Raw genomic sequence first — 26,468 nt, 5'->3', positions numbered from 1 at the left:
CCATTCGACAGGGTTGCGAACAAAACTAACCGTACCTTTTTTTAGAACCCAAAACAATCTTTATAGTTTCGGTGTCTAAATATTTAAGTAAGTACTGAGTTTTTTGCGCCCGTTCTTCTCGGGTCTGAGGCATACTTTTTGTAATTGGTGGTAGTTTTTGACTTTCAATAATTTATATCACATCAAATTTTGAATAGAAATATTTGAATTTGTCTATCAGATCCACTGACCTCTACTATTTATCACTGGCGGCTGTTAAAGTGCTTTTGTGCCTGTTTGATATTCGCCATTTTGGCCATGTTGCGAGAGTCTGCGGTACCGAAACTTGTGATGACAACCTCAGCAAACATCGATAGTTGGTAGGAAACTATTTACAAAAAAAAAAATGTGTTCTTAATAACGTTGATTCTTGAAGCATAAATGACACGGAAAACGAAAGAAATTAATTCAAAATGCAAAAATACGTCAGAGTATTGTACGTTCCTTCGCAGCCATTTGTATTATACGTCAAAATTAGTTCTCTGGACGCTCGCGAGTGGCGCTTCAAATAGGCACAAATAATTTGCCCTCTAACATATGGAACAGCCTGTCCAGTGTTATTTATACAGGTCAGTGATCAGTTCGAATAAATAGGTAACTTGAAAAAAGGTTTTATGATCCTTATAATCCTTCAGAGTGTTCAAATGAAGTTAGATGTCGAATGTCACAAAGACTGTTAAAGTTTATCTTATTGAATAAAATAACGATTTGCATATTATTTGGGCATATTAATAATATTCATGAATGTGGGCGAAACCGGTTAAGCCCTTTGTAGAAACAGCCTTAAGTGTATTTCCTACTTACGCTAATCACTATATCGTAACAAAAACACCAGAACCTCTCTGGCGTGTTCATTATCATCTATTATATCCTAAAATATTCCAAAAACCTCTACAGTAAAGTAAGAACCATTCAAAATATTCAATTAATAATTCTTATCATAACCTATAATACATACAAAATTGTTAGTTTACATACAAAAAGTTATCTCAATTCATAATATCAGGAATCACTACTATAAAAAATCAATATGGCAGTCACGTAAAACTAAATACATATTTCAATTAACTAGACATAATCAAGGACGAAATATAACAAATTAAATTAATAAGCGTATTGGTACTAAAATAAATTCGCAATTTTTAACGATAATACACTGTGTATTTTTTGCCTATACAATGAAATTATGGGGCCATAGATAATATAAAAGCAATACTTGTTAAATTAAAAGCACGGATGCCCTCATAGTTTTTAATTGTGAGAACAGTAGTGCCAATATGTCGCTTTCGCTCGCACATCTAAATAAGTTCAATGTAATGTCAAATGTAAATTCAATGCATGTCCTACAACTATTGTAAAGTACAATTTACGACCAAGATATTTATGAATAATGATGACTTTAAATACAATTAATATATATTAATTATTGTAAAACGGTTACAATAAAACGAATAATATAATTTTAAATCATAAAGGACATTTAGATTTTTTGAAACCTTACTTTGAATTACCTTACTCCTCCACCTTGGGCAAACCCAACGTCTTCCAATAACATGTGCGAAAGAGCGCAAACATAGACAATACTGCTTCCTCGCTGTAGAAATGTGTATGTGAAGTGATATTTTTAAAAGTATAACAAAATGACCCCGGAAGTATATAAAGAAAAAATATGGTGATTCTGATGCAAAAATCCAAGACATTATAAATAATGATTTTTCCTTATTTGCGTAATATTATATTTTAAAATGTTGTCACAAATGGGCATCTACGTTAGGATGTCTCTTTTTAAAGGTTATTGCTATCTGTTCTTAATTCATATAGATACATACAAAATGTGACGCTTTATAATGTCGATTTTTTTTTTGTAATAATATTTTATCAATTAGTGTAAATATCGACCATAGCTCATAAAACTTATACCTGTTGCTATTTGTGATACCCAGCGGCGCCTTTATCTACTGCTAAACAGTGTTTTTGCATGCACAGCTTTAGTTTTAGTTTGGGCGCCAAGGCTAGTCAAATTACTGGGCTAATGCGACACAAAAGCTTATATTATTTAAGCTAACGCGCACAAATGCGATTCCGCTCAGAATGTTGTGATACATATTTTTTCAAGATGCGAATATACGAATGCTTGGAAATAACTTTAAAAAAACTTAACTATCTATTGGCCGAATAAAATACGTAATGCATCGACATTGTCAATGCAAATGTCGATGCGAATGTTTAAAGTGATGAATATTCGTAACATCACTAATGCTGTGCTGCACTGTATCGTCATGGGCGGGGTGTTTCACTGACTGGTGAACATCTACAGATATCGCGCGAGTTGAAGGCAATTTGTTACGTTTTTAAAGTGATAACCCTCACTTCTAGGATTAATACACAAATAAAATTTGAAAACATATTTTTTTAGCGATCTCTGGCGTTCGGTGCCAGTGCTCTGCTACTGAGCTAACCCTTCGAGTGGACGTATCGTCATAAAATTTGTATGCTTTGTAACTCTCAGGTTGTGGCTTCATCTAGTCAGAGCGCTGATTACCACAGACTCAAAAATTTGCTTCAGAAACTGCTCGCGTTTATGTGGACCTATATGATTGGCACCCTATGACGCCAACAATGCACAAACTTTTAGTCCATGGCGCAGTCATCATCGAAAAGGGATTATTACCAATCGGACAGCTTTCCGAGGAAGCAGCTGAGGGTCGCAACGAACATTTTAGATGTTACCGCCAAGATTATGCGAGGAAATTTTCAAGGGAAAGCTGTAATCAGGATATATTTAATCGCCTTCTTCTTACTTCTGATCCTATGCTTAGTAGCATGCGGACTGTAAAAAAAAGGAAATCTGGAACATTTTTACCTGAAACTTTGGCCATGTTTGCACCTGCAGACCACAATATATCAGAAAGTTCATCGGAGAGTGAAGAAGAATGCCAATAAACTAGCATTTCTACGTTATTTCCCTTTGTACAGACCGAAAATTGTATTTTGCTTTTTTGTAAATATATAATGTATATACACTTAAATATATATATATATATATATATATATTTATTGTGAAAAAGTGTTTTTTTTAGTTATTTACATTATTTAGCCGCGTAGATCGTGCAAATACGACTCTGTGCAGCGGGAGCATCTCCCCCGCTGCCCGCACTCCTCGCCTCCCGCGTTATAGTATAGTGCTGTGCCGTCCTTGACAATTATCGTACGCTTACCGTGCTATACGTTAATACTAAAATTGCGATGCCGCGTTTTTGCCGATCGCCAAGCACGAGAAATGGCGAAAAATGTTTTAGAAAGAGCAGAACAAATATTTTAGACTAGCCCACAGACGTTGTTCTGTTCATAATAAAAAAAAATTGCGGGTGGAATTTCGTAAAATCCGTTCTTAGCTGACTTCTACTCGGCGAAAGGAATATTCCTACCAAATTTCAAGTCTCTACGGCTTATGGTTCCAGAGATATCGTGATGAGGGACTATATATCTCTTATAAATATAGATTTAATTATTAGATTAAACGGTAAAATTAATATAGCATTGTTTAAATTTATCGACACACTCATTGATTATGGTCATCAATTATAATAAGGTCACATCACTATCGCATTCCTGAACTCTGCATTCAACTCGCGCGATATCTGTAGCGCGTATTCTTACTTCTTCTCATAAAAAAAGGTCCTTTAAGGTCCCGGATAAAGCAAATACATTTAAAAAATACTATTTGATTGCCCACCTGTGACAATAACGTTGGATGAACGATGAACATGCGAAATACAGATAATATACAAATAAATCTAGTTAAGTTCTAAAATTATTCGATAAATAACGAACTAACTGCACCCTAACATATATTTTATACACATTTAAAGATTCATATCTAATGAACTTACAACTTGTCTTGAAAATCGTCGAACGAATTCTTTACTAGCTGCCAAAAAAAAGTTGCCATTTTATAAAAGTTGCAATTAAATAAATTCATTAGATTAGCATATGACGAACTGACGACATATTTTTTAGTCTATAAGACTCACTGTATTAAAAACGTCGAGATACTAAAGCTCAAAATCGCATTACAATAATTATTACCGACATTATTGCGTTCACAAAAACACATTTTTATACACGCTGTAAAATTTGAATAAAGTGTATAAATGATAAGAAATGTAATAAAATGTATAATAAGAATGGATTTAATTTATTTCGGGCAGTGTACAGAATGTCATTATTAAAAAACCTGAACAAACCATAACTTATACGCAACTTTTCAATAAGAAAATTCACCGAATTAATAATTTTATTGAGTATTTATGTACAGAACGTTATAAAATATGTACCAGGCAGCGTTCCTAACCTTTTTGGGTAGTTTTATGTAGATTTACGGCCGTTCCCAATATTCAGTCTATCTCCGATTGTTGCCTACTTGAGATAAAAAATCGTAACTATCATTGACTTTTCTGTCCCCAAAAAAACTAATTGACGGTAACTCATCTTATCCGTACACGCTGACTGTCAATGGGAGGACGTATAGCTTACCAGCGATAGAAGTTTGTATGGAAATTGCAATTCACTCGTCCCAATATAAGGCGATAAGAACGACTTATCGGGTATATTGGGACAGCTTCAGATTATTGACATCTAATTACTGACAGTAAAAGGTTTTATCTGTATCTGTCGATAGTATATTGGGAACGGCTGTTAATGGATTATACTTTATATGGGGTCACTCTGAACAGTTTTTCATGATCAGAAAACCTGTACAGAGCGGGGCCTAGTAATTAATTATAAAAAGTTCTAAAATTTGACCAAATTTCAAGTAGTTCTAAATCATTTATCTAGTCAATCGTTCGGGTAACTCTGCACAAATGAAGCCGGGAACAGTCCTGTCCTGCCCGTCCGCTGAAGAGTCCCCTTGTACCAACCGTCCCCGCGTTTTTTGCAGACGATCACTATGTCGTCAACTTTTAGCTCCAATTCGTACTCGGAATTGGGCGGGTACGGTGCTATGCAGCGAAACCTGAACAAAGAAAACAAGTGATTGAAGCTTATTACTTTTTTATCTACACCCATGCTTTAAATACTCTATTAAAGATTCTAAAACAGCTTATTACCAACATTAAAACACCCAATGTGCTAATAACCATTACATCATCCAAACGAGTGTTGTAATGAAATTCAGTACAACATTACAACACTCGTTTGGATGTTGTAATGGTTACTTTAATGTTAGCAGTAAGCTAACTGTTTCATAATCTTTTATAGAGGATTCATATTATGGGTGTAGATAAAGTGTTGTATGCACCTGTTGATAATTAGGTATTAAAACACTCATGTCATACTATTATGATAAACCCACATTCGTGTTTTAATACACCTTATTACACAACAGTTGCATAAATAACTATTATCTTTTATTCTCATAACAAATATCCTTGATGATTATAACAAAAAAAATATAGTTAGAGAACAATGATTTATTAACATGACTACGTTCGCAATAATATCTACAATTATTATGAATTTTATTTGTTTATATAAAATTTTGTTACAAACATAATTTAATTAAGATCGCAATCGGTGGGAAAGAGGGTCATTAATGTTATACTAGCAATTACCACATAAACGTCTTGTAATTGTCTTGAATTACGTAACAGATTTGTTTTGAACATTTTTTCGGATCATGTTTTAAAAGAAAACACATAATGATTTTTAGAAAGAGAAACTTACCAAAAGAAAGACACTCTATTTGAATGCGTACTGTTACGGTGTTTGCTGTACTTACATAATATATACTGTAATATTATCTCTGGAGCTGTCGTCAATGACGTCACATCGTCGCTTTGTTACGGTGTGCAAAACAAGCATCACTAGGATATGATTATTAATAAATAAACTACGATTTATTTAGTTAGCATTATAGATGTTGTCCACTGGGTTGGTTGCTAGATGGAGAGACGACCTAGTAAATTACGAAGGAGTGATGTGGTCACGCACAACATACAATAAGGACCAATGGAAAAAGAAGGGGGAGGCCATTGCCCAGCAGTGGGATGATATATAAAAAATATTGTAAATAAATTAGTAATACTTTTAATATTGTAATAGGCTTTAATAAATAAATTATAGATGTAAAGGTGTTGTGTGCTGATTATTATTATTATAATTATGAAAAATCAATGAAAGAATCTGGTTTAAGTAAAAAAATGTATTTATTTTACTGGCAGTACTATTATAGTGACACAGAACAACAGTAACTACAGAACTATTAACAACAAAAGTCAAAACTTAACAATGAAAACTTCCAAAACAAAGCAGTCATAGCACGAAAATATCAAGACATGTACCTAACGGTGATAAAACTGCGGACCGAAAGGGGGTGAAAGGGGAAAGGGAGGGAGTGAAATGGGAAAGAGAGGGGTGAAATGGGAAAGGGAGGGGTGAAAGGGGAAAGGGAGGGGATAAAAGGGGAAAGGGAGGGGGCTTCACTTTTCAGCAAGGTCCGGAGATAATGTGACCGTCTTGTATTTGGTTATGCGCTTTTTTTTCTCGCTGATATAATAAATTTTCTAAGACACAGCACACTAACGAAATATATATATTTCCACCAAATAAACTTATTCAATTATATTTACCGCTCTTTGACGGTTTGTGAATGATGTCGGTCGCGTCTCGCAGCCGTCACGTCGAGAGATTGAGATTTCCGATGTTGGCTCTGCCAGGGGCTGCCAGCTTCACTGCTGCCCCTACTGATTAGTAAGAAAGCTGGATGTTATTATTTTAATTATGAAAATAAGGGACGAGACGAGCAGGACGTTCAGGTGATGGTAATTGTTATGCCCATTACAAGGCAGTGCCGCTCAGGATTATTGAAATACCCAATAATTCTGAGCGGCACTACAATTGCAGCTTTGCCGTGCGGAAGAAGCTGATTCCCGTCAGATCTGCTAGCAGGCTCACTTGAGACTGAAACATATTTTTATGATAATAAAGGACGAGAGGAACAGGACGTTCAGCTGATGATAATTGATACGCCCTGACGATTACACTACTGGGCGCAGGATTCATAAAAAACAAAAAATTCTGAGCTGTACTACAGTTGCACTCGTCAACTTGAAACATTAGAAGTTGGGTCTCATTTGCCCAGTAACCTTACTAGTTATGGTGCCCTTCAGACCGAAACACAATAATGCTTCCTCATTACTGCTTCACAACAGAAAAAGGCGCCGTTGTGGTACCCATAGTCCAGCCGGCATCTTGTACAAAGGAGTCTCAGGCCGAAGTTTGAAGGTGCTATACAGGTTTACACGGTCATCTTAACGTCAAAAAGTACGCATTAGATTACCGAATACGTCCAAAACTATATTAAATAATATTAAACGATACATTTCCCTTTATTAAGTATTATCAACTTTTAGTAGAGTATGTAAAGTAAGTCGTGCGCTTGTTTAATAAATTATTACTTAAAGTAAATAATATTTTTATTATAAGTTTAAATGTTATTAAGTTTCTTGTTATCTCGATATATTATTATAAATCAGTATATTATAAAAGCAAATCAATAACAAATATAAACTTAGAAACTAACGGCCGTTCTCAATATACTATCTACAGATAGATATAAATTACTACCTTCTACTGTCAGTAATAAGCTGTCAATTATCTGAAGCTATCCCAATATACCCGATAAGTTATTCTTATCGCCTTATATTGAGACGCGTGAATTGCAATTTCCATACAAACTTCTATCGCTGGTAAGCTATACGTCGTCCCATTGACAGACAGCGTGTACAGATAAGGTGAGTTACCGTCGATAAGTTTATTGGGACAGAAAAGTTAACGATAGTTACGATTTTTATCTCAAGTAGGCCACAACCGAAGATAGACTGAATATTGGGAACGGCCGTAAATAAATAAATGCAAACAAACCCTGTAATAGACAAAAACATGAGGCATTCACATTCTGTCACCAAGCAAGAACTGTTACAAATTACAAAACCGTGGTGTGACAAAGATCTCAGTGAATGCAATTGAGCTGTTTTTTAGGAAAATGAGAGCGCGTTGTCTATTATTAGAGGTAGAAAATAATCGACGTGTGTGCAACTTATGTCAATTGTCAGTCAACAGTCTGTCATAAAGCACAGAAACAAATTGATCAACAATAAAGTAACGCTTAATTTTCTTTATTAAGAATTTTGTAATTTACGCCACCATATTGGGTAATAATACTTATAATAAATGCCTAAAGATTTTAGACCAATGTCGATAATTTTTGACCATTGGAAAAGGAACATAATATAACAAAAAAAAAGTGGGAGGGGGGGTGATTAAGGGTAAAAAACGATTTCCAGCAAAACTGCAAATCCTATGGAAATAAGTCAAATAGCGAAGTATTAGGCGATAATAAGATCTACAACTTTTGTTTTTACAATTTACTATAATTGAAATATTTCTTTTTTGATATTTAAGTCAAAATAAGGTGACTTAATTATCGAAATTTTGTTTTACAAGATGGCGGCTTTAGTACCTTATTCCAGCCAAGCCTACCAAGATCCTCGTCGCACCATATATAATCATGCTGATGAACAAAACAAAACAGTGAATATGAAAACACGAAATAACGATCGATGATAGTAAAAAAATTCCGATTAGATTTTTGTACTTTCAATTATTTTTCTGTCTTCTTGTTTTAGATACTCAAATTCTTCTTAAATTTGGATCTCCCATGTTTTTCGATCGATATTGATATATTATATAATCAAATATTCATGATATCTCATGCTTCAAGGGCTATGCTATCAAATAGCGGTTTAATCCAGTTATATACACTCAGGGGCACGAAAGCTTGGCCAAGCACTTATTTAACAATTACAACAATAATTGTTGTAACTGTTTTTAAGGTTTTTATTTATGAAGAGAAGCTAACAACAAATGATTAATGAGGGTTAGTCGTTAAGTTTAAGTGTTTATTGCCAAATTTTTTTGAAATTTAGTCAAGCGTTGATTGTCATTTCCGCGATTAACAACATATTTTGATTTTCATTATTTTAGCTTTGAGTTAATACATTTTTGGTTTCATAGTTAGTAGTTCGTAGTAACAATTAAAATACGTATATTACAGAAATTACTGTGGCCAGCTCGCAGTCTGGAATTAAATCCAATACAGCACATTGGACACATGCTTAAAAGAAAGATTAGGACCGGTGTCGACCCTGCAAACCCCTAACCAGCTCCGCAATGTTGTAGCAAGCAAAACACTAAGGACACCATTTTCTAGGTGGACATAAAAGCATTACCCAGAGCATGTCTGATCGGATGCAAGCAGTCATAAGAGCAAGAGAATTTACAAAAAAGATAATTTTTTAAGAATATTCTCTTTTGAAATTAGTACTTTATTTTCCTTAATAATGATTTTGGAACAAAAACGTTATGGCAAGCACTATAATTGTTAATTTTAATAAAATATTTTCTAAACATGTAAAATAGTATATTATACGCACCTAGGGAGAAAAGTAAGGTCATTCTCACACGCGGAATATTGTGCCAATCGCCGGTGGCAATGTCCTACTTATCTCACGTAGTGCGTATACGATTTTTTTTCCACCTGGATGAAAAGCTCGCTTTTAGTCCCTGGTACGAGGGACGAGTCGTCTTGCCGGAAGAGAATCAGCCACTTTTGTCCCTCGTACCAAGGACTAAAAGACAGCTTTTAATCGAGGTGGTAAATAAAGCCATTTTTACACTTTCTAGAATCTAACAGATTAAAAATATACTGAATATTGCCAAATTCGTGAGTGGTCAAGTTTGCGTGCCGGCGAGTGTGTATCTAGAGTATAGGTTCTCAACGTGGGCGATAACGCCCCCTTGTGGGCGTTTGAGACTTTCGGGGGGGCAGTAGAAGGCCCAGAGAAAATTAGGGGGCATTGAGATGGCGCAGATGGGGCATGGGTAGATTAAAAAATATAGACTAACAAATACACGAAAATACTCTAGAAAAAACATATTCTCAAAGTGGGCGGTGAGCAAAATAAGGTTGAGAAACTATGATCAAGAGTGTATTATTATCATCGATCGTTCTAAATGACGTTAGTATCAAACCTGTGCATGCGGTGATCGTGCGATCGGTCCTTATGTCTCTGCATGGCGGAGCCCCCGTGCCCGGAAGTGAGTCCGCTTGGGGCACTTTGTCCGGGCAGAGTGCGCAGCAATTGTGACGGGCAAGATCCGGACCTGTTCGTATACTACGTTCTAGTGTGCTACGGGGTGCGCTACGGGCAAGTGCTATGTTATGGGATTATGACTGTTTCGGGCAAGATTGTAGGGCCGAATGTGATAGGATGCGTAGTTTCAGGCAAATGTGTCTACAGCTATAATTATGTACAAACGTCGAGAAAGTATAATGAAATCATGGTAGTAATATTACTTATGACGCGAAGAACTATTTGAAAGTTACAAATAACGATACGTCAAATATAACACATTGTTAATGAAACACGTGCATTGTGAACTATGATGGTAATGTCAGTACAATGGAATCTTCCTATTGGCGCAACATACATTGAAGAAACAAAAACTAACCATTTTTTTTTTATAAAATTACGGAACTAAATGAGCAGGACGTTCAGCTGATGGTAATTGATACGCCATGCCCATTACAATGCAGTGCCGCTCAGGATTCTTGAAAAGCGCTGAAAAAGTCTGAGCGGCACTACAATCGTGTTCGTCACCTTGAGACATAAGATGTTAAGTCTCATTTGCCCAGTAATTTCACTAGCTACGGCGCCCTTCAGACCCATAATCTAGCCATAATATAATATAAAATAATTCTAGATTATTCCTCTTGGTTATTGAAAAACAAAAAGCAAAGTACCCATAATATTATTATATTTGACTCATTTTTCTAATGCACTAAATTTTTTAAGATTTTTTTTTGTATATTACACCAATAGAAAGTTATGGTATGAAAACAATTATTGACAGAAACACGCACATACACGTTAACCCGTGCACACCTCGATGTATGAGACACAAACAAACAAATAAATAAATATAATATTTCATTTTAAAAACAAAAACTACTCGAGAACGTTAAACAAGGCCTGCAGCTTTATCATCCAATCCACACACTGTATTAGTCTCAACGAGAAAAAAAGATATAACGACATATAGATGATAAAGAAACTTCAAAATATTGTTTTATAATTACCAATAAATTAGATATTAAAACTGCATTCGCTAAAAAAAACTTTTCATATCATCATTTATAGAACAATGTAATCAAGATTATAAAATTATAGTAACGTAAAAAACATACTAAAATCAATAATGATATATATTATATACTAGCTGACCCGACAGACGATGTTCTGTATATAATAAATAAAATAATGTTTTATATGAATTAAAATTACTTCGTAAAATATGCACCCTGTTGTTGTAATGAAATTGTTTCACAGCAGAACTGTCAAACCGTGCGTCAATAAATTCTCTCATAGAAATTATGTATGGACACATCAAAAGAAAAACAAATTTGTTGTTTTTTTATTTAATTTAGCAGCATTTTCCTATTTATTCACCTTTTAAACCTACCCTGGACTTCCACAAATAATTCAAGACCTAAATTAGCCAAATCGGTCCAGCCGTTCTCGAGTTTTAGCGAGACTAACGAACAGCAATTCATATTTATATATATAGATATCTTGCAGCACAAAAATCGTAAAAACATGTTATGTTCGCATTTTAAATTCGTTTCTTTGTTATAAAATGTATGAATATTTTTTACCCCCACTGCCAAACTTACCGGACATGCACTGGGTAATGTGCAACAGTGGTGTTGTCTTCGAAGACGGGGTTATCCATGCTGTAGCCGGCGCTCACGGGCGGAGGAGATTTGCACTTCTTCATGGCGGCGAGGCGCTTCATAAGACTCACGCCTGTTGATATCGACGACTTATCTGGCTTCGACTTGTCTTTACTCTGTGGAAGGTTACAGGCATCCATATAAAGATAAATTATAGATATTAAATTTGTAACCAAAATTTATGAACGATGCGGCACTAGAAAACGTGACCTCTCCGTTTCCGTCCTAGCGCATGGATCATAAACTTTGGTTTAACTTGTTCAACTCTCAGGTTGTGGCTCCATCTACAGGATCTACTTTACAGTTGATAGCCTGCTCACCCCCAATAATTGCATATTAGGAATATCACTTTTGATGTCGCTCTTAACCAATATACTAATATAATTAAGAATCACTTAAAAACAACAAATTGTTTAGATTTGAAGAAGTAAGAGCGAATAGACTAATTAGAGGTCGCGGGTTCGAGTCCCGCATCTTTCATAAATTTTGGGTACATATTTAATTTGTATACATATAATACATGATAATAGGGTATATTATTCTAAATAATTAGAAAAACGCGGAGAGGAACACGAGATATCGCGGTTTCGAGTCCTGCATCGTTCATAAAATTTTGTATTCAGTTTTATTTGTGTAATTAGCCCCAGAAGTGAGGGTTATCACTTTAAAAACGTAACAAATTACTATTTTTTTGTTATGTATGTTATATTTATTTATAATAAATTAAGTATTTTTTATCAACTACGGTTGCACAATAGTAATACCAGCTTTATGCAATAAAAATTCTTTATTCAATCACTCTAAAAGGCACCCTTCAATCCGCAACACACATTGTGATCTAACACTAGGAGGTACCGCACTGTGGAATGAGTACCTAGGTGGCATTCTGAGCAAAGGAGTCTCCTACCAATTAGCTTTATTAATATTAAGTCAATATACGTCAATGTAATAGTAAAACTAACCTTATCAGATCTGGCAGCGGCTTGCTGAGTTTGTGTCTGCAAATGCCATGGATATGACAGTGGTTGACCTGTATGATAAAGAAATTATTCAAAGGGTTTGTCTGTGGTGAAAAATATTAAAATAATCTTTCAGCATTTCGCGAACTCGTGGTAATATTGCTCACATCCCAGCTACAGACTCCCCTCTGACACATTTTTGTCATAACTGCAGTAACAATTCATAATACTATATAACATAACCGCCTTTCTAAAGCAATTATCATATCAATCAGAAACGGAAAGTCTATTGTAACCTACTTACTAAGAATTAAACACACACACACGCACTTACAAACAAAAATACACACCCATACACATTTAACTTTTATTTATAATAATTATATTTCACTTGTCATTGTCATTTGTCGAGGAATCACTGACCGAGAAGATACAGTATTAACTAGTTTCGGGGTCAGAGGTCGCCTATTTTAATAATACTGCAAAAACCCTTTTTTGAAATTAATACAATTAAAAACAAAGCCATGTAATTAATTTGTATTATATAATAAACATTGTTTTCATCTTTAGGGGAGGCCTTTGTCCAGCAGTGGACGTCTTCCGGCTGAAACCATGATGATGATCATGAATAAACATCGTAAATTAAGTGCAGTGAGTGTAAAAACATGAAAAAGAAAGTATTATTATTATATTGTTTGCTGGGGTAGGGACTGTAAGAATACTCCAACGGGGGTGTAATTTGCAGTCACTAGACGGCACCCAGGACTTTAATAATCAACTAAAACTCCAGAGGAATCGGACTACTTCTACACCTATGAGGAGATAAAAAGGATTCTAAAGCTGTTACTAAGTTTGTATATAAATTATAACTGACCAGTTTAAATAATTAGGCTTTCCAACAGGAATAGATTAAGATAATTATGAATTAACATCCTTCTGTGGTGGTTCGCAATCGACAAGGCGTGGGTTTTATTCAAAAAAAGTACTTGTGTGTATGTACTTATGTATGCACGCAAGAAGTTATACTTCTTTGGTCTAACAAAGCAAAAATCATTAAAATTATTTATTCCTCATGCTATTCTACGTTTTTAGAAAGAACGGTTTTGTAAAAATGTTCTTAAGATGGCTTTTATTATTAATTATAAAATAATGAATACGGCTGTATTGGCTCGAACCCTTTGTCTGTCCTAATGATTGACGAAGAAACCAAAATAAAAAAAACGAATGACAAAAAAAAAATAGGAACCAACTTCAACCTGTTACTTTTGTATTACAGTGATACGCGCGCATCTTAAAATTTCACTTTCATTATTTTTCATAACGCGCCTAAAGAAATATAACTTCAAAAAGCGCTTACAAGCTGAAGATTCCACCTTCGCACGACACGCCACAAGTTAGGATATCATCCCCACCATCTGGATGTGTGCCGGTCCTCTACAGTGCGTTACTACAAAGCTGTGGAATGAGCTTCCTTGTGCGGCGTTTCCGGGACGATACGACATGGGTACCTTCAAAAAATCTTCCTTAAAGGCCGGCAACGCTCTTGTGATTCCTTTGGTGTTGCAAGAGAATGTGGGCGGCGGTGATCACTTAACACCAGGTGACCCGTACGCTCGTTTGTCCTCTTAATCCATTAAAAAAAAAAGAGTCCTTCATCAAGCTACTAGTAGTCTTGCTCGAAAGTACTATACCTGCGTTGGCAAGAGGACTGTTAGCTCTTGGCGGGGCATCGGGCGCCGCACACACTCCGGCACTAGAGCCAGCTGCCGCCACGACGACTGGAGCCGCCTTCGTGTTGGTTGCGGATGGACTCGGAATACTCTGGAATCACGTGGACAAATAACATAAGTGACCAAAGTCAAGTTGCAAGATATAAGGTTCCTGGTGTAAGACAAAGTGTTGAAAATGTACAAATAAATTTGAACCAAAATCTATAGACGATGCGGGACTCGAACCCGCACCTCTCGGGTTCCATCCGAGCGCTCATCAACTGAGCCAACCGTCCGAGTGACGTATCAACCGAAATTTTGGTATGTCTTGTTCAACTCTCAGGTTGTGGCTCCATCATTTTGGTACAAATTAATTCGTATATTTAATCCCAGAAACTGTTTAGAAATGTCGAAGAGATATTACATTTAATGTTTTACTTTACTGTAATTAGTTACTGATTCGAATTGGGTGTAAGTAGCCCAACTTGACGACATAAAAGGGGTGTGGATCATTATGAAAAGAAACAATGAACAAGAGACCTAGATACATATCATACTTACTACATATGTATATAGATGCATATTATCAAATTCAAATATCGTAATACAAAATAGAAAACGAACTCCTTATTGAAAGTCAAATCTACCACCAATATCAGTCTCATCTTAACTAATGAGAACTAAAAGAAAATGCTCGTCATATATCTATACATCAATATATGTATCAAAATTAATGTCATGTGACTATTAATTATTGCACTGGCATTAATTGCAGACTCTTTTGTTTGAACAAGTGCATCGCTGTTTTGCAACTGATATAGTAGATAATATAACCTCATGGTACGTCAACTGTATCTTTAAAAAAATACATTTCAAAACTGGACCAAAAGATAGAGGGCCAAGGAGAAATATGAAAGAAATTCATGAAGAAAATTGACGAAACCCAGGTTGTTTAAGATCACCCACAAGTGTTTTTTTTGTACATTGTCTTCTAAGCCTATTGAAAACTGGAAAAATGTACCTTATCGTGCTTGATCCGGGCGGTCGGCAGCGGCGTGAGCGGCGCCACGTAGTTCCCGGGGAACACACCGGAGCGCTGCAGTCGCTCACACCAGCCCTTGTACCAACCGTCGCGGCATCGCTCGCGGACCGTGTACACGCCTGCCATTTTGTTTAACATTATAAAATTGTAACTAATTGTTCGCGCCACTTACTTTAACTGACTAACCTAATCCTCAACGTCAACTCCACTTTGGGCATAGACCAAGTGTAGTAACTAGACATCGGTTTGGCGTGGCCAACATGAAATTGATAATATCCTATACATATAAAGATACAATAGGTACATAATATAACACAAGTGTTCTTTCACTATCACTAATACATCGTAAAACACAACATCGCACCATATTTCCTTCGATTCTACTTAAAATTGTCACTGATGTTGAATAAATAGTGGATATTTCACACGTTTCACAACAATAATAGCTTCTATTTATAGACGCAAATAAAAGTAAACAAAATATCTGTGCAGCGCTGTCAAGTTTGTTTAGCACACCGGGTGTGCTGACCTTGAAAAAACCGGCACGCATGGCGAAACAAAAAATCTAATCACTCTATCTCATTTCTTTACATAAAACTCGCATTAGTTTGTCTTTTTCTTGTGTGAGTGAGACGGAAGCTATCAATTAGTCTAGTCACTTTACTTGGGGTGAAGAATGGGATCCACGTCGCGTCAGCCATATTAAAAATGATTCGTCAGTCTTCGCTTGAAACTCCTGCCTTCTGGTTGGTGGTTAAGTCAGACTTTAGTAGAAAACGGCACCGAGTCAGACTGTAATGCTGTTAAGTAAAGCCTTAACAATTAGTCACTTGTGTTAATTTTGAGAGATTCTCGCTAAGTTAGTACCAAAATGTCAAAAAACAAATGATTCGTACAAAATGCTCACAGAATACCTTTATTTATTAACGGTGTATGTGGATGATGCAGCTACTGTACTCAATAACTTTTGTATTAATTTACATTTACTTTTTTGCCTTACTCGTGTAAGGCATTTTCTATTTGACGTTTGAGTATGTTTGTTGTATCATTTTACATATTATATTGTAATTGAAATGATTTGTAAATCGATCTTGATATAAAAGAGTGGCAATGAGTTTCTTGCTACTTCTTCTCAAAAAGCTCAACCCTTTACGAAGTAGCAGTAGATTCAATAAGAAAAATATTTTTTTTGACATTTCCGTCACCCACATGAATAAAGTTATTTTGATTTGATTTATAAATATGAAATGAGATGTTTTTTGGTCCCTCATGCCAGAATGGTCGAATGGATCCCAAAAGAAAGTATGGAACAGAGATAGATTAAATCTAAAATTTCATTTAGGCTTTTTATTTTAGAATAATTTACGATTTCAGTGGGATCTTCAGTTCCTCCCACAGCAACATGATTTTTTGGTCAACACATTAAAACATCCACTCGAAGTCGCATTAAAAAATGATTAGTCAGTCTTCGTTTGAAACTCCTGCCGACTCGTACGATTAAAAATATCATTGGTAGAAAAACCTAAATTTGTCACAACTTCTTTACACCCCGGGGTTTGCTGTCTGAACTAGTGATAGTATACAGTTTGGAGCTATGAGCTGAACACTGCAATATCAAGTGAGTCCCCTAGTGGTAAGGTCACGTTTTATTATCATTAAGAGAATACGCCCCCGCATCAAATCATTTAATTTTTATTCAAAATAAGTCCCAGAAAGGCTAGAATAATAATCGGCGTTATCAATGTCTGAGTATGTGATAAAGAATAAATAAAATATTTAAACATAATAATTATAAGCCATTAAATCTAACAAATTAAATGTGTAATCAAAATTTATGAACAATGCGGGACTAGAAACCGCAACCTCTCGGGTTCCGTTCGAGCACTCTTATCGACTGAGCCAACCGTTCGAGTGACGCATGATATTATATTTGATATTTTCCTATGACTCTGGCAAAACATGTGTTTGCATACTGTAATATATGAATAATGTCGGTAATGTAACAAACCTCCTTTCTTCAGCTCCAACTCGTCTGGTTTCTGCGGCTTGTACGGGTACAGGGCGACGTACGCAGCCGGCAGAGGGCGCTCGTTGCTTCGAGATCGGCGACGTCTTCTCTCCCTCTCTGGCCTATCTCTGTCTCGCTCGGGTGTATGGTCTAACAGGCTGGTAGCTAGAATCTCGGCTGAATGCCTGAAAGCGTAAATAGGAACAATTTTACAATGTTGTGGTTACTGGTTTAATCAGACGTTAATGTAGAGAATGGTACCGCGTCAGAATGTAATGCTGTTAACTAAAGCCTTAATAATTAGTTACTTGTGTTATTTTTGACAGATTCTCGCAAAGTTAATACCAAAATGTCAAAAAATAAACGATTTGTACGGCCATTGGCCGATATCCTAATATTATAAATATGAAAGATGTTTGTTGGTCAATCATGCCAGAATAGTCGAATGGATCCCAATAGAAAGTATGGCACAGGGATAAAAACAAAATTTTCATTAAGGCTTTTTATTTTACAAAAATTTACGCTTCCAGTAGGATCTATTTTTTTCTCCGCCAGCAACATGATTTTTTGGTCAATATTATATATATCTATACATCGCGAACGAAGTCGCGGGTACCAACTTGTATACTACAAAACTTGACTTACCTATTTTGAGTATGATTCGCTTGTAAATGCGTAGACGGCGTAAGACTATGGCGCTTCTCTCTATGATCTCTGTGCCTCGCCATCGCGTAACTGTCCTTACTGTGCGCCGGAGATAGGGCGGCTTGTAGCCCCAAGCCAAAATTCAACAAAGAATCCGGCCCCGAACGTACCGCCTTCGATGTACACGGCAAACTCGTAGGTCCACTATCGTTTGTACTTTCATTCGCTTCAGCAGCATTCTGCGACGAACTGCTCGCGTTTGATACATTCAATTGTGACTCTAACGGCAGACTGACGTTTAATGAAGTGTTCGTAGCTGTCGAACTTTCGTTTAGGCTCAAAACGCCCATAGACGCGTTCAAATCTTGACTCTCCTCTTTTGCCACTACTGTTGTGTTTCGATCGGTATTGTTATCCGGCGAACTCGGCAGACTCGGCTCGGCGCTCTCGCACGTACTTGTATTGGAGCTCGTATTCGGCGTCGTAGTCGAACCGACAGACGGCGTGTTCATACTAGAACTCGAATCCGAGCTTATGTTCGAGTTGAAATTTATAGTAACGTCGTGGCGAACGTTCGCGTATTCTTTCTGAGAGTAACTGTCGAGCTTCGTCGCCCGGATTCTGTCCGTATTATCGTTCGGTCGCGAAACGCTTTGAATTCCCATTGTATGCGCGTTCGTGAAGTGTATAATGTCCATAAGGTACTTCGTCTGAGGTTCAACTAAGTTTCTGATAACGTTCTGGTTGGGCGCCAACGTTTGCGGCGGATGGTTCACGTTGGACGGGTGGTTGGTGTGAGATGGCTGGGACTGACTCAGAGCGGACATGTTTTGGTAGTTGCCCTGTGCTGACGACGGCGTTGATATTGACAATTGCTGGTACCTCTGTGGATGCTGGAAGTTTTAAATAAATGTTGAAAAAAAAAGTATGACAAAATTTTAAATGTTACAACGAAAGGGAAACATCGCCTGAACATGATGTCCATTCAAAAGTTTCGTTTGCTTGTTAGAAAGTATTTTGAAATAGGCATTTTTTGGGCTAAGACACCATGAACGTAACAGACTCCATTGGATTAGTACTCGTATAGAAAACCAGCATAAACTGGGGCCAAGCGCCGCTACTTTTCCCATAAATTCCTCCGGTTAATCATTTGTTGTAGCAAGACGGGCGTATGAAAGCTACTTATGACCGGCGGTAATGATTAACCATGAGAGGACCGCTACGCCCTCCTCCTTTTCAATAAAACCAGATACATATCAATTATTATAGCATAAGATTTGAGATGTGGTGCTGGCGCCGCATGCTAAGGATACCATGGACGGCTTACCGCACTAACGCCTCGATCCTTAAACAGCTAAAAATAGGGAGCAGTCCAGGAGCTATCCACTACATGTCTGCAGCGGATCATGAGATACTTTGGCCACATTGCACGACGCGGTACTGATAACCTAGAACGTTTGATGGTTACCGGGAAAATTGAGGGGAAGAGACCAAGAGGCCGGATCAAATATCCGAGCAGACTAACCAACCCATCAGCATCGCACACCACCATGCGACAGACCGAAACAGATGGAGGAAAGCTGTAGACTAACTTAAGCGGAGTCACGATCCTCAGCAATGAGGGAACGACTATGAAGAAGAATAGCATAAAATCTGGTTCGATACATATCTATTTTTATTTTGCACCTTGTCCCGCAGAAGTGAGAAAAACTTTATACGTCAAAAATATGCATTTTTATAATTACGCACACAATGAAGGAACATATATGGCTGACAGTACAAGTGCATTTGTAATGTTTAAAATTCATAATTAATAAAAATGAACTTTCAAGGACCTACCTGTGAATGTCTGTGGTCAGAATGTGCGTTACGCGACTGGTCTGGTATCGGCGGGACTTGACGGTTCACTGGTGTACTGAAAACAGATGACATTAGTAGGATAGCTAATTTCTTCACATTATTACTATTCTCTAATACATTATATACAGACACTTTATATACAGACACTTTATCACATAATATTACATTATATTTGGTCCCTACACTAGGCGTAGCCTGTCCTGTAGGCAACCAATTTACATCCTAAGGTTAACAATATGAACCGAAAGGTCAAAAAGTGCACTCTGTATATGTGTGTGTGTACACGTGTGTGTCTCTGGGTGTGTGTGTATGTGTGTGTGTGTGTGTGTGAGGGTGGGTGTGAGTGACTGTGAGTATCTGACATGTAAGTTTAGTTGGAATAATGATACGTCATTTAACAGTCCTAGACTAGTAATGTTCAAATACGTAACACCATAAAGGTGGATAGCTTGTTGAGATTATTTTCTTAATTCCACGTGCTATTTTACGTTTGTAGAATGAACAATATTGTAATTGAGAAGGTATTAAATACAACCAATGACAATATTAATGCACCGCATAATTTAGATCTAAATATCATTATATTATTTTTAAATAATTAGAAAGAAATTTAACTATCGTCCATTGGTTATGGTTGAGTAAACATAAGAGTTACATGAACGACCTGTATAGCCGAGTGGTTAGCGATCCTACCTACTAAGCTAGCGGTCCCGGTTTCGAATCCCGGTAGGTTCAAGCATTTATTTGATGAATATAGATGTTTGTTTCCGAGTTATGGATGTTTAAATGTATTTATGTATGTTTATATGAATTTATGTAGGTTTAAGTAAGTATATTGTATTAAATATATCATTGTCTTGTAACCCATAACACAGGCTATATATGCTTAACTTGGGGCATCAATAAAGATTTATTTCACGTCTCTACTATTTTTTATATATATATGTTTTTTTCTTGTAAGTTTGTCTAGTATTTTTCGTTTTTGTCTTAAACTACTTTGTCACATACTTATTGTACTGTTAATAGTATTCCCTTTAATTGGCGTATCTATTCTGTATTATTTAGCTGTAAGGTATCATAAATAAATAAATGTACACTACATAAACATACGTTGAATTACATTGACATATTTTCGTGCACCCTTTTTGCCTATAAAACTAATCTTAAATAATCTAAGTTAAAATGTTATTGCTTTGTATATTCAAGTTTTTCAATGATATAGCTCACTATTACCAAGTGTTATTAACCTTAACTGCAATTAACTTTTATTGTAAACTGTACGTTGTCGCTTTAATCTTCAACATCTATGTTCTCAGTGAGACGTTCCAAGGGAACAATTGAAATTAACTTAGTTCGTTATTTATTGAAGTAGGCGTTACTTTGCGGAAATCCATAATTATACAAATATATATACATTTATACCCTCGTCACATGAAATGACGCGTTGTGATTGGTCGGCTGTTGTGACGTATTACCCCCCGAAAGAGTTACGTAACAAAGGTGATGGGACTAAATTTGTTTGTTCATTCAACAATGTCATTTCGTTATAATTTGAATGTGTATTTAATGTTTTGTTTCTGTTTTTATCTCCAACAAAGTAAATAAATAAAGAATTCGACTAGAGAAGCAATAAGTTTAGCAATTACTTACTCGTCGTAATTCACACATATTTAAAAGGTCCTAGGATAGTAGTCAATACTTCTTAATATTCTCTTTGATTAACGCGAGTGTTACACATTCAAATAAAACACTTATAAAGAATTAAAACGCGTGTAATTGTAACTTTGTTTTTACATTACATTTTTGCGTAAAAGTTATATTTTTATTATTATTTAAGTTAACCCGACGTTTCAAGATCTTTCCATATCTACTGAAACGTCCGGGCAACTAGAGCGGCTTTTTTCTTTAGACAGTCAAACGTCCAGGCAACCAGAGTGGCCCAGTCGACTTGCGTATTTATTTTGTGTTATAATCTGTAGTATGAGTGAATTAGCTTGTCAAATACGATTTTTAAGACTCTATGGTAAGTAAATTTATTGAATAAGGCGTTACTTTGCGGAAATCCATAATTATACAAATTATTTAAGTTTTCTGCTCGAGTCTCGTGCCAGATTTTGGCGAGACAACACGTCCTGAGGATGCCTCGTGTAGAGGCGAAACACGTGTCGAATTGTTTTAAAGACAAATATTGGCGGAATTAACACTAAAGAAAACTTAAATAATTTCTATGGTAAGTAATTGTAATAGGCTTATCTTTAAATATCAAGTATCCGAGCAAAAATTAAAAGAAATAATTAATTGAAAATCGGTTTGCGGGGGGAATTGTCATTTGTTTATTTTTGTAGTGTCAAGTGTTTTGTTATTGTTTTGTTTATCATGTAAGTGTAATATTTTAATTACGTATTATATTTGTTTTATATATGAAATTAATCCTCATGATATCTAGTTTCCGATTTTATCTACAAATTACATATAAAATTCTTCTTACGACATTAAATCGACAAGTTATAACAGTATGATCGATACTACTTTATCGATTTGGTTTAAATATCAAATTTTTATTGTAATCCAATTAATTAACAGTAAATCATTGCTTGTAATAGGGACAATATAATGTTTATAATATTCAACAATCTGGATGTATTGAGACAACCAAGTATTTCACGTTTTACTTGTGCATTCCGCAGATAAATTGTAGGTATATACTAAGAATGGGTGCTTTATTTTAGTTTAATGCAACAATCCCGTAAGTCGAAGTAATGACATATTAATATCAAAAAATAGGTTATATAGTCTATTTCAATAATAATCAAGTTGTATTAATGTGTGCGCTAATATTTTACATAAAAACTTAATATAATGAAAATGTTATCACATTTCTACCTATAATCTCGAGCTTTAACCTTTTATTTATATATAACTTGGGTTCAAAAACATAATTTATGATTTTACACGTTGATTTTCTATACTTTTAACTACGTGAATGTATTCTTTATATAGCCATAGGTGGAGTCGTTATGTAATTATATCGCTTTTAATAATGATGAATCTCGCGCTCGCCGTCGGATAATCTTAATCGCGTCATCGGACGTTTCGCTACCTGCCAGCTGTCATTAATCGGACGTTGCAATAGATATCTCGTTTTCAGGGGGACCAACTTTTACGCAAAAATCTATTCGAAAAACACAGTTACAATTACACGCGTTTTAATCCTTTAAAAGTATTTCATTACTTTTTGTTTATCTTTCCCAATGCTTGTTTAAGTTATCGTAGAGTCAATACTCGAGTACCAATGTACTTGATTTAATATTGCTTACTTATTGAATTGGAAGTCCATTACGTTATGATAAGCATTGAGATTGCGTCAGTCAAAATGCCGAATACAAAAAGCGTAGTTCTTATACTATGAGCTTCGTTTAAAATAGGAACCCGGCATTCATGGATATAGCGGAGGACCTTTATAATAATAATATAATATTGACACACTTTTTTACACAAATTATCTTGCCCCAAGTTAAGCATATATAGCCTGTGTTATGGGTTACAAGACAAAGATATATTTAATACAATATACTTACTTAAACATACATAAATTCATATAAACATACATAAATACATTTAAACATTCATGACTCGGAAACATCCATATTCATCATATAAATGCTTGCACCTACCGGGATTCGAAACCGGGACCTCCAGCTTAGTAGGTAGGATCGCTAACCACTCGGCCATACAGGTCGTCGTATAATAATATAATAATAATAAATTTTTATTTGTTTCAAAAAGAAAATACAATCTTGCTTAAAATTACCCTCGACCCCAGAACTAGGTCAGCCCGTGACATGGGGGTCAGTCTCTTCCCAGTTGTGCAATGTAAAATGTCAAAGTAAAGTATATTTTCAAGTGACTAACAATGGTGGTTGTGCAACTAATGATGACAACAATAACTATTTTATATATAATTGAGTGTGTGTGTGTGTGTGTGTGAATATCTGTTTAGCTATCAAATGCTATAACTAATATAAGTAGTCATTAACAAACAAGATGAAGATGAAGTTATGCAACAAATTATGAACACAGAAACTATTTTATTTATAATTTAGGGCGTGTGTTGTGTGTTTGTGTGTGTATGTGTATGTGTGTGTATGTGTGTGTTTGTGTGTGTGTTTGTGTGTGTATGTGTGTGTCTGTGTGTGAGTATGTGTTTAGCTTTTTATTTATCAATTGCTATACCTGGTTTAAGTAGTGGTTATCGAATAAGATTTTTAGTAGCTACGTAATTTAGGTTACTTAACATGTTCTTGAGTTTATAACTAAGTTCATATATATTAGAATGCATAATTTTAAGTTTAGTATTAATGTTTTTGTAAAGATATCGTTCCAAATAGTTAAATTGGCGCTATGCAAATGAACTTTTTGTTCGGGGAATGTGTCTTACAGGTCGACGTCGGGGAGTTGTCCGGTGGTGGAATTCGGTGTATCCGATGGTAACGAGTAACGCTTCTATTAAAAACAAAAGATTTACCCCCTTATTCGTAATAGTCTGCTAACTTAAAGCATTGTTAATTCTCACTCTGTCTTCTTCTATTGACCTAAGTCAGAATGAGAAAAAACACTCCTTAACGGCTGTTTAAAGTTAGCAGACGATTATGAATAAGAGGGTGTGTGTTTAACTTCAAACAACCCAACAACGTCGGATTCCTCTCAAATTTCAGAATTAATGGGCGGTTTTCTATTACTAGCTAGATACATACTGCTGTACAGATAGATGTTCGTACGCTCATTTTCCATAAAATATTATTATTCGCACAGAGGATTTATACACTGCAGCCAGCGAGTATTTGACATTACTATAAAGTGATATTATTACTTGTTGAGCAGCATCCTGGCTGCGTGGTTGAGCTCCACGAAGGCGATGGGGAATATGCCAAGCCGCTGTTCCACGCGCCCTTCCGCCCAGTTCTCGTCCACGCGTCGCTCCACTTTTATTATCGCACCTGGAACACAATAGGTAACATTTCATTTAATAATTTTACATACGAACGTTTGGGTATAATTTTAATAGTATAAATATTATCTTAGTAGGTCTAACAAATTTACAATGACATACTCATACTTATCCAGTTTTTAATTCAATTTACAGTAGTACTGTGACGCCTTTCTAAACTTTGGTATAAACCTCTGAACGAATTATGAAATCCTGGTATATATCGTCAGGATGACATGAGCTTCCCGTCATTATTACCGAACACATTATCGCTAGTATAATTATTATGTTCACTAATAACATTACTCCAATAAATAACATCACAAGACACGCGTCAAACATTACTGTTGAAACAGATTGCCTTCTTTTCTTCATTTATGTTCGCCTAGTACTGCATAGCAGCCTAAATAAGATTTCCACCACAAAAATAGTAACCGCGCCAGGCGAGTTGGTGCGGTAACGGTACGGGTCGGGTCCTGGGTTGACCTAATAAGTTTTTTAATAATTGTCAGGGTAACGGGTGTAATCCGAAGTAGTCGACTCAGAGCATATACTCTCTGAAATTCACCGATGATATCGCTAAACTTCAGATAGGCTATCTATCTGTTCGTTCCACTTATACACCCATCCATAAATAACTTAAACATTACCTGCGTTATTCCAAATTTAAAACTTTTTTCTTTTTCTTACTACAGAATTACATGGACAAGGAGTAGTTATTTTAAACTTGGAATAACTTTACTTCACGTTTATTAATAACGCAGTACATTTACATTTACCTTTATTGAAATTTACATTCTATACATACCTTTATCAAAAGCTAAACATCCCTCCTCATCCGGAGCGGACATTCGGAAGTCATACAACGCCTTGCAAAGCGCCGTTGGGGTCGGCAAAGGTACAACCACCTACAAGAACAATCATAATAGTACTTAATTATATTTTTTTAAATAAAGTATTACGAACACACTGCTAATGGCGCTTCATTTTTTTGGGATGTTTTCTTTTGAAGTTGCACAAAATTTTGAAGAAATATGAAAAAACTAATGGATAATTTCAGAGATTCTCTTCAAGGTACGAAATCACAAAAACAGCGCATATGAATTCCTTTATATCTCACCTATGCCCACGCTAACTGTGAACTTGACGTAACATCGGGATAGATAAATACATAGATATTATAAATAATGTTACAGCGACGTCGAATTTCGTCTTCTTCTTCTGATCAAGTCGACGGTCACCTCAAATACGGGCAGCCCAAAAAGCCGCAACCGTGATAGCTCGGTCGGTAGTCTCGTGGAGCAGACGAACGAGGTATCGTTCGTGCATGTTGTTGGGCACGCAGGGCATCCAGTCAACGGG

At 35.8% G+C, this 26,468-nt stretch overlaps 1 protein-coding gene across 3 annotated transcripts in view; it reads right to left on the bottom strand.

Moving 5' to 3' along the window:
- Positions 1–3,530: 3,530 nt before the first annotated feature.
- LOC126970795 (E3 ubiquitin-protein ligase SH3RF3) overlaps positions 3,531–26,468 on the bottom strand; it is a 45,506-nt gene continuing 22,568 nt past the window's right edge. Inside the window, exons 6-17 of one of the 3 annotated variants that reach the window (XM_050816896.1) lie at positions 25,915–26,014; positions 24,990–25,116; positions 20,099–20,174; positions 18,260–19,152; positions 17,615–17,799; positions 15,586–15,725; positions 14,547–14,676; positions 12,859–12,926; positions 11,837–12,012; positions 10,135–10,266; positions 6,672–6,785; positions 3,531–5,056 (exon numbers count right to left, since the gene is read on the bottom strand). In XM_050816896.1, coding sequence (XP_050672853.1) covers positions 4,879–5,056; positions 6,672–6,785; positions 10,135–10,266; positions 11,837–12,012; positions 12,859–12,926; positions 14,547–14,676; positions 15,586–15,725; positions 17,615–17,799; positions 18,260–19,152; positions 20,099–20,174; positions 24,990–25,116; positions 25,915–26,014 — 2,319 coding nt within the window. In that variant the 3' untranslated portion in view covers positions 3,531–4,878. The remainder of the gene's footprint in view (positions 5,057–6,671; positions 6,786–10,134; positions 10,267–11,836; positions 12,013–12,858; positions 12,927–14,546; positions 14,677–15,585; positions 15,726–17,614; positions 17,800–18,259; positions 19,153–20,098; positions 20,175–24,989; positions 25,117–25,914; positions 26,015–26,468) is intronic. The other 2 variants (XM_050816897.1, XM_050816898.1) reach the window with 2 other exon arrangements.

Source organism: Leptidea sinapis, chromosome 22, assembly GCF_905404315.1.
Source record: "Leptidea sinapis chromosome 22, ilLepSina1.1, whole genome shotgun sequence".
In the NCBI taxonomy this organism is placed as follows: domain Eukaryota; kingdom Metazoa; phylum Arthropoda; class Insecta; order Lepidoptera; family Pieridae; genus Leptidea; species Leptidea sinapis.
This window is presented reverse-complemented; position numbering and strand designations above follow the sequence as displayed.